The 9,385-nt window shown below is 39.3% G+C and overlaps 1 protein-coding gene across 3 annotated transcripts; it reads right to left on the bottom strand.

Annotated features, from left to right (window-relative positions):
- Window positions 1–306: 306 nt before the first annotated feature.
- Window positions 307–6,696, bottom strand: LOC134653396 (REST corepressor 1). 3 transcript variants are annotated; one of them, XM_063508728.1, is made up of 11 exons: window positions 6,372–6,696; window positions 5,899–6,051; window positions 5,605–5,819; window positions 5,105–5,293; window positions 4,603–4,692; window positions 3,445–3,560; window positions 3,095–3,326; window positions 2,498–2,651; window positions 1,745–1,897; window positions 1,090–1,184; window positions 307–457 (listed from the first exon to the last, which is right to left on the bottom strand). In XM_063508728.1, exons 1-11 carry the CDS (start codon window positions 6,475–6,477, stop codon window positions 365–367), a joined length of 1,596 nt encoding a protein of 531 aa, XP_063364798.1. In that variant the 5' UTR covers window positions 6,478–6,696; the 3' UTR covers window positions 307–364. The 3 variants fall into 3 exon arrangements, with proteins under 3 accessions (XP_063364798.1, XP_063364799.1, XP_063364800.1); XM_063508729.1 differs by having other exon boundaries at window positions 5,899–6,036; window positions 6,372–6,693; XM_063508730.1 differs by lacking the exon at window positions 4,603–4,692 and having other exon boundaries at window positions 6,372–6,681.
- Between the last annotated feature and the right edge of the window lie 2,689 nt (window positions 6,697–9,385).

Raw genomic sequence — 9,385 nt, 5'->3', positions numbered from 1 at the left:
ACCTCTTGGTGTTGGTTAGGTTGGGTGAATCAACTTTTTCTTGTCACTCGTTGCCATGGTTACGTTCTCCTGGGTCACTCTTTAAAACCTGATTTTTAGGCATTTAGATTCACCAAACACGCTTTTTTGTGATACTTATAAACCCTTTCCATTGAGGGTCGTCTACCAAGCGTGTCAGAAGAAGGTGGTGTACAATGTCTTCTAACAAACTATGCTACTATTGTCTCTTGGCTGACCGGACAGAATAACAACAATAAATAGTTGATCCACCCAGGTGTGGCAGTGTTTGCCAGGGTGCGGTGGTGGTGGTGGTGGTGGTGGTGGTGGTGGTGGTGGTGGTGGTGGTGGTGGTGGTGGTGCGGCATCACTTGGTGGGCTTGTGCTTGGGCGGCGTGGTGGGCGGGCCGCCCTGCTCCGCCGGCGCGCCGATGGCCACGCCCTCGCTGTCTACTTCCGTCTATGAAAAAAAAAAACATTACATTTCTACGACTTACGACCGGCCATTTTGAACGACCCACACTGAAATCTCGAAAAATGTTACGCAATAAATATACATATATTTATTTTCGATTGATAATATTATAACCTCTCTTCGTCTTAATGAAACTGTTCAAAAACCGTTTAACTCCTAGTGTCATTCAATAGAACTTACTATAGTTCGTTTTTTTAGCATTAGAAAGAACTTGAAAGAAGGTAAGCGATCTTGACACGTCTTTTAATTGAAAAACGCTTTTTAAAAATCAGTAACTATTACTTATGAAAGCAGAAGAATATAAATGATCGTATTAGATTCATAATTGTTACATATTTGCCATAACTTATTTTTAAAATGTGTTTTTCAATTAAAAGACACATCAAGATTGTTTACCTTATTTCTAATGCTAAAAAAACGAACTATAACTCTGTAAACAAAAGTTACTGGTCAATTGACATTCAGTGTCAATTTTAGTATGGCGGTTTGTTTACATAGTTAGCAAGTTCTATTGAATAACACTTTACATAATAAAGACCATAGTTACCATTAACTACATTTGCAATATTAAAATACTGAATAGAATTTATTGATTTAGATGTATGTTGTTGACTTACTTTTTCATCCTTAGATGTGATTTGTGGGGAAGATGTCCCATTGTTAGCATTAGCGTTATCAACGGCACTTTCAGCGTTTTCCGTGCTTGTGGTTCCTGAAAAGACATAATGATTAAAAGAGTTGAAAAGTACGAGTACGAGATAAAAAAGTAATTATTGCAACTGCAAAGTCCTGTTTGTAGTGGTGTACCGGCGGGTATAGTTTGTAGCTTTCTAGTAGAGCCCGAAGGCTTATCCTATTGTCTATTGTTCAGTAAAACCGCACGTGCTACTTCTGCAAAAAAGGGTCCTAATTATTCTATTTGGCACCTGAGCGCGGGCTAGTCCAACGCTCAAAAAACCAGTGTAGGTGCGCTCTCCGATAACGCGCCTTTGTTGCGCATCTCGATGACACATTTTAGACTGGTTCTGTAGCGTTCGACTCGCCGGCACTCAGTAACCGAAGTACCGATTTTTTATGCAGGTGGTTGTGGCACGTGGCACGAGCGGTTTTTCTTAACAATAGACAATAGGATTAGCCTTCGGGGTCTATTAGAAAGCAACAAACTATATGTGGTTGTCGTTTCGATGCTCGCGCTGCTCGGCGTTCAGATTGTATTCGATAAAAGTGAGCCTTATTCCAAAACCATAAAGTCCAATTTGAACAGTAGTGTACCTGCGGGTATGTGGTTAGCGTTGCCGCGGTCTGCCTCGTGCTCTCGCAGCACGGCGTCCAGGTTGTATCGTCGGCGATACGAGATGAAGAACGTGCGTACGTGCGCTTCGGTCTTCGTGCCCAGTGTCTCTGCGATGGCCTGGAAGTCTTTGCCTGAACACAAAAAAAAAAAAATTAGAGTATTCTTCGTAATTGCTTTTTAAACGCCCCAATTTCACCACGGTGACAGGTGCGACAATTGTAAAACATCACTGTTGCTGACGTCACAGGCATCCATGGGCTACGGTTACCGCTTGCCATCGGGCGGGCCGTATTCCTGTTTGCCACCATCATTGTATTATTTAAAAAAATATATATTATATCGGGAGAAAAACTGATATTTCTCTTGCGAAGTTTCTGACAATTGTCACAAGAAACACGACAATTGTCACGAAATTCCGACACAGAACTCATTTCCTGTCAAGAATTACCGACAATTCTTTTGAATCTTGTGACAATTGTCAGAAACTTCGCAAGAGAAATATAATAATGTTTTTTTAAAATAATACTATGATGGTGGCAAACAGGAATACGGCCCGCCCGATGGTAAACGGTAACCATAGCCCATGGACGCCTGTGACGTCAGCAACAGTGATGTTTTACAATTGGCGCACCTGTCATCGTGGTGAAATTGGGGCCTGCATGTCAGTTTCAATGTCAATGATGACATTGATGAAAAATTCTACACATTTATATGGCATTATAACAACTTACCGTATTTCCGAACTGCTGTCACAGCCATTAATAGCTCATCATTAGTCCAACGTGAGTTAATTTTGGCCGGAGGCTCACCAGGCCTCAGTTCCTCAACGCCACTGTCTCCAACTTTACGCTTCATTGCACTCAATTGCTGCTTATTCTGTTGCACCTGCGACAGACATTCATAAGCTTTAGTTTCCATGAAGAACACAAAAAAACTAATTTAAAAAAGCACTAGCAAACTAAGAACGACTGGTAGTGCATATCTGGATTATCCAAGAAACTGGTAGTAGGGTCGTGGGAATGTATTTATAAATAAATTGCGGCATAAATAATAAAGGACATGGGAGGTAAAATGAGTTTCTGTGGTGCAGAATGCATTTCTAGGCAAATGCAATACCGCCTAGTGTGTATTACAACAGATTAACACTACTCTTGTTCGTCAGGGAGCATTGGTTGTTAGAATCACATTCTCACATTACATCACACAAACGCTTCACATGTTAAAAATTAATAGAAACCATGGGGATTGTTACAAGTGTCGACATAGAGTGAGAATGCGTCTCCCGCTACGATACTACATAGCGACACTGTCGACGGGTGGCGTCTTACTTGTCTCTTGAGAGATATAATTTCTCTGTCCATGGCTTTGAGCATCGCCTCGCCCTGATTGACGAGCCCGGGCTGCGAAGGCTCGCCGGGCTGCGGGCCGGTCGCCATGGCAACCAGATCATCATGATTGATGTAAATGCCTCTCGGCAGCCGGTGCTTGTATCGCTGCTGTTTGGAGCCGGGCCCGCGCCGCCCCGACGGGCCACAGAGCGGTCTCATCGTCCCCGTGCGTCTGTCACATCACCGCCAACATTCAAACAACAATCCTAATCGATTCAAGTCTAACTTAAAAGACATGCAAGATTCAAACGGATGGATACAGAGTGTTACCTAAGCTTGGAGAATACTACCTGGCGTGCACGAGGCAGGCCTGACACAGCTTTTGCGAGTTGTGCGCCGTGATCTGGGAGCATTGAATGCCGCACACCGAGCACCACTTGCCCGCGCCCTCGCCGCCAGTCTCGCCCTAAACCCCAATAACATTTTACTGGCAAACAACTCCTTACGCGCTCCTACTTATAGGACAGACTTTCAAGGACTCCCTTACACACTTCTTTTAAAAACCCGTTAAAATGCCATTCTGCACACACAGTTCACTTAAGTTTATCTGGGGCTGTTAAAGGAAGCATGCGGGAATTAGGTTTTAGGGGAAAAGGTTTGGAAGCGCGAAATTATTTCCATTTATTTATTATAAGTAGTGCAATAAATGTCTGTATTTAATATAGATTTATGATAACTATGACAAAGTTGTTAACATGAACATCTCCGAAACAACATTCATTCCATTAATTATAGAGCAAAGCACCCTCCTGTTTAGTGAAGAGGATAAAAAGCATTAGGACATCAATTATATTTCAGTGTTGTGACAATCCATGGAATTAAACACCACATACATATACATATGTATTATAATAAGTAAAACATCCTCAACAGAGAAGTTGAAGTAGACAATTGTTACAAAAACAGGAGACTACTCATTGGGATGAATCATTAAAACCTTATCTCTTCGAAATAAATAAAAGTTTCACATGAGACTAGCTATAGTATGTAGATAAAAATGCAGAGCAGTCAAAAACAAAAAAAAAAGTAAGCAATAGCCAACAATCAATTAATAATACATGAAGCTAACAAATAATAAAAAAACAAAAATATAAAAATAAATTTCAAAACTAGAGGATGTGGTATTTTATAATGAAAAAATAATTAGATGCTATTGCTAACATGAATTTATGATATGCAATCTACGAAAATCAAAATGATGCGTAAAGCGTGGTCACAAGCCAAACATCAGAAAGACATGAATGATAAGTGCATTACTATAGGTATTGCATGACGAAAACAGACACCACTGAATGGGAACCTTGGAACAGATAAACCTCAGGGAGAGGGAATCTGACAGACATCGAAATATGAATGATAAAACACCAATTAATAGACAGACATGGTGAGAGAATGGAAGAAGACACTGCACATCGAATTTCCGTGAAAGGTGAAGTGGGTAGACCCACCTGGGCGCCTTGCGAGCCGCTGCGCTCGCTGCGCGTCGTCGAGCCGGGCGACCTGCTGCCGCGGACAATACCACGATGGATAGTCCACTTCTGTCATAGCCAACACATGCCCATAACTCATAAAGAACTATAGCAGATGTCAAGTATAATACCTAAGTCCTTGTTCAGTCAACGGGCACCATTAAACGCTGAGTTACTGAGTCAGAAATAGTCATTGTATAGAGGACTTTGAAACTAAATTATTATCAAAAAGTGGGACTACCAATCAAAATTTACACTACTCTGCATTTCTATTCACTACTAGTGCCACTATAGAGGACTGATTTTATTGGACAATCCAGATAAACCATCAGCAATTATCAAATGGGGAAAGATCTGAATATCCAGTCACTTTGTTAACAAATTACATACACAAAATAAAAGTGGGGCTGTACAGCAAAATATATTTGGTAATGAGATATTCTACATGTAAGCTTTCCTTGTAAATGTTGGTAATGCCTACCTTCTCATCATTATCAGACTCCTTGTCCGAGCCTCCAGGCTCCGACCCGGCACCGGAGTCCCGCTTGCCTGTGCCTGATCCTGTAGCTGTGCGACCTTCACCAACCACATCCATCAGTGAAGTCCGTGCTCTTGTTTTTTTCCATGAATAGTAATATTTAACTAATGATGCTATTGATTTGTCAGGTAACTGTAGGAAAAACAAAATATTGTTAATATTGTTAAAATGGAAAAACATTTGCATTTTTTTACCAAAAATATAGTTTTTTGTATGTAAAATTGAAGCTCAATAAACCTCATACTGAGCATCATTCAAAATGTTTGCCAAGTAAATTTTAATCTAGTTATTTCCTCAACAATATTAAATTTGCTTTGTTTCAATATTTTAAGAGACAAAAGAAATGCTACTTTGTTTGCTTTGTGTTAAGGTTCAACTTCCATTGAAACAGAGTGTAAGTACAATGGGCAGCAACACTAGAATAGGTAGTAACTAGTACTTACCATCTGCCTAATTCTGTGAAAGCTTTTGCCATGAAACTGGAATGCTTGCTCAAACAGCACTTTATCCTCCACTGTCCACTCATCCGGAAAGGGTGTGAAGTTCGCCAAATCCATTGAGGCCCGATTTAAGTCATGTTTATGCCAGAATAACATACCAAGTGCTTGTTCACCGTTATATCCATATTTTTCTTTAGCTATAGTTATGTATTCATCCACTATAACAAAATTGTTTCAACAATGATTAAAAATTCAAAATAAAATATGTTAATAGTTTAATTTAGATATGAAACTTACATTTGGAATCAGATATGTCACAAGTAGGTGACCACACAAGCAACGCTCTGTCAGAAATGAGTTCAGGTCTTCGCTGTTCCAAGGGTTCGAGCTCGGGGCACACCGCCTGGTAATCCCGCCCTACTCTTATCTTCTCAGCTGCAAATGGCACTACTGCTTGTTTCATGTTACATGACGAGGATGAGATGAGCAGTATGTAGATGGAGGCAGATGTAGATGATGAGAAGCATAAAAAAGAAAGCATGAATTGAGATGACATTCATAAAATCATGATAATGCTGGTGAGTATACAACAATGTAAAAGTCCCGCGACGAAAAGTTTACCCCGCGGATGGACGACTCATATCACTCATACTTACTGACGTTCGGTACGAGATGAACAAAAACCACATGCAAATTGCGATATGTCCATCCGAAAAGAAGCTCAACCTTAAGATCAGAAAGCAACCAGCAATTATTAAAGAGTACTTTACCATTTTCATCCTCAGAACTGGAATCTGGACTTCCATGGCCATTGGGGCTAGGCCCTCTCGACCGCTTCCCGTTTCGAACATCATTACTTCGTTCCGCCAGAACCATGATTAACTAAATAAGCACTTAAGACAAATAATATAAACTCAACTTTACACAAATTACAAATTCATTTACTTAAATTAAAATATACAATATAAAAACGAATATTATTGGAAATGCGGAGCTTCGCACTTCAATTCAAACCACCGCATCAATAATTTGACAAACCAGCAACGATACGCAACGGTTCATTTAATGGCGTCTGTACCCGACTTGCGGCATTCACTTCGTGTTTGTTTTGAAAATATTTATTAAAATTAACCGTAAAAAAAATATTTATCCGAAAATTAATAATCTCCTAGAGGAAAATAACGATTAAATGTCTTTATAGCACGCAAAATTATTCATACAATTTGTAAATCAAAGCCTGAATTAAATTTAGATGCTAGCAACACCGGGAGTACAGACTCGATGAAATGAAACATTGCATTCAATATTAATTAAGAACAATTTATTCAATGACCTTTTAATTATCGAGCTTTAATATTAAAAGTGGGGCGAAAAACATTAAAAACGTTATCAAAACAAAAGTCATCCCAGTAACTGAAACAAGAAAAAATTAGTATACCTACTTGAAACTTACTCCTACTTTTGTGGTACGCTTTCGGGCAAAGAGATGGCTCTACTAGTCTAGCTAGCTGCTAGATATTCAAGTCTCAAAGCAATCGGCACCTTACCTAATTGCTAATTACTGGAAAATACAGTGTGTACAATTAAATGTACACATCAATACTTGCGATTGTATTGCATTTTCACACCATAATCGAGCGAACATTATGTTGGCAAATAGATAGGTATGGCGATTTGGGGATTCACCATTTCCACCAATATTTTCAACCTATTTAGTTTAATTATAAATAGAATCCTACCTTGCTTAAGATACTTACTGATCAAGTGATCAACGTCAAAGCGTCTGGCCAGCTTTTAAGGAAAATTGCTTTTGCGCATCTACGGGATAACTCTAACATTAAAAACAAACTCTAATCGTATAATTAAGTTTTTGATGAAAAACTTCACACAAAAAACAAGCCACAACGGTTGCACTCCGGGAGTGCCGATAGAAGTGAAAACTCACCTCACTATGTTACCGGCGCCCGGTAACACGATACATCTTAGGTACGTTTAGCGGAGGTATTCTATTTATTTATTATATATTATATTATTATCATTCTCAAATAAGATCACACTTTTACATTGACATGTTTATTTACATACTGCCATGACAACGTCAAATTATTTGAACATACATAAAGAGTCTTGAAAAGGAGTCCGCAACATAAATGTCAAATAACATTTGAGTTTTTCTTTATTGATTTAAATGCCATTTAAATTATGAGTGGCCACCTTACGGGGCTTACGGTCACGTGATCGCTTTACGCCCCTTACGGTCACGTGATCGCCTTACGCTGTCTCGAGTTTATCATTTTTTCCCCACCTCAAAAAGTGCCCAGCGCCGCTAAAGAAGTTTTCACTTCAAAAAGTTTAAAGTCAGTTATTATTTAGGAGATACGGTGCCAATGCCAGATGTGGGAAATAGTTATTTGTACAACAAGAGATCAAAGTTTGATATTTCTTCGAGTGCTTATTTTGAGTCCCGTGCAAGCGAAAGATTCTATTTAATAATTGTATTCTATTTAATTTGTAATTTAGAATCTTGAGCGTAGTAAGGGACTCAAAAGCGCACGAGATGTAAATAACTTTGATCTCGTGTAGTTCACAAAACTTTTCACCTCAGCAGTGAGAACATACCTATTAGAGAACCCGAAAAATGTATTCCTTCTTCATCACTTACCTCTATTCACTCATGTTTTCTTAAGATATGCCAACAATTAAATATTCACCTCAGCATCTCGAACAAGGGTACTTTGCTACTTAAAAACAGTGAGCAAAATCGAATTTTGCTCACTGAGTGAGCAAAATCGTATTTTGCTCATTTTGTCTCACTCAGTGAGCAAAATGCGATTTTGCTCACTGTTTTTAAGTAGCAAAGTATGCTTGTTCGAGCTGCTGAGGTGAAAAAAGTATTGACCTGCGCTCTAGGTCATTTCTGGTACAGAGGATGGACAGCCATGCAAGTCAAATCGGCAACGCAGTGAGTGTAATGGGCAACTTTGCGTCTGGAGTTCTGCGAAGTGGCCTGTTAAGTAGAGTCCAGACGAGCTGGGCAAATCGACCGATTTGATCAGGAAAATAATTGGCGCCAATCTCATCTAGCGTCCACACTTGGTCCACACGTACACAAATTAATTAATCACCAATTTGCATTCCATAGATACTAACCAGGGATGTTGCGAATATCCGCATCCGCATCCGCAACCGCGGAACTTCCGCATTATTTTCAACATCCGCATCTGCATCCGCATCCGCATAAAATCTATGCGAAGTTTAATGCGGATGCGGATGTGGAACAGGTCGGTACAGGTCTCGTCTCGACTCCACTTTATGTTCCAGTAGTTTTTTGATAGTTGACTGAGGTTTCTTAAGCCCCCTCCACACTCGTGCGCGAATATAGCCGCTTTTATATAATATAAATAATATTTATGGTGAACCAGGATCTATTGAGGGTGCGCCATGTTACGGAAATTTGTTGGTACTAATTTCTAGCAATGGCAACAATTTTAATAATAGACAACATCTACCCTTTATGATAGTTGTCAATATTGACAATGTAAACATTGCTTTGTCTAGTTTCGTGTGAATTATTATTAGACTGCAATAATCATGCCGAAAGTTTTAGATTTTACAGAGAAAAAAGTTGTAAATAGTGTATATAGTTATTTATTGGAAAAAAAAACGTACGGGAGAGAAATTTCTTCCATTAGAAAACATAACGAAATTAGCATCTGAATTGACGGGTAAGTTTCAAACTTATGGACAAATGTCACTATAGTCAGGTCGTCACGATTTGGTTGAT

Source organism: Cydia amplana, chromosome 13, assembly GCF_948474715.1.
Source record: "Cydia amplana chromosome 13, ilCydAmpl1.1, whole genome shotgun sequence".
Taxonomy (NCBI): domain Eukaryota; kingdom Metazoa; phylum Arthropoda; class Insecta; order Lepidoptera; family Tortricidae; genus Cydia; species Cydia amplana.
This window is presented reverse-complemented; position numbering and strand designations above follow the sequence as displayed.

What these genes read in the sequence shown, in the direction of transcription:
- LOC134653396 (XM_063508728.1), bottom strand. Translation starts at nt 6,477, where the DNA reads ATGGTTCTGGCGGAACGAAGTAATGATGTTCGAAACGGGAAGCGGTCG. An exon ending in TTCACAGAATTAGGCAGATG is followed by an intron (nt 5,294 to 5,604) that starts GTAAGTACTAGT and finishes TTTTTCCTACAG; the next exon opens with TTACCTGACAAATCAATAGC. An exon ending in GCCTGCCTCGTGCACGCCAG is followed by an intron (nt 3,327 to 3,444) that starts GTAGTATTCTCC and finishes GTGATGTGACAG; the next exon opens with ACGCACGGGGACGATGAGAC.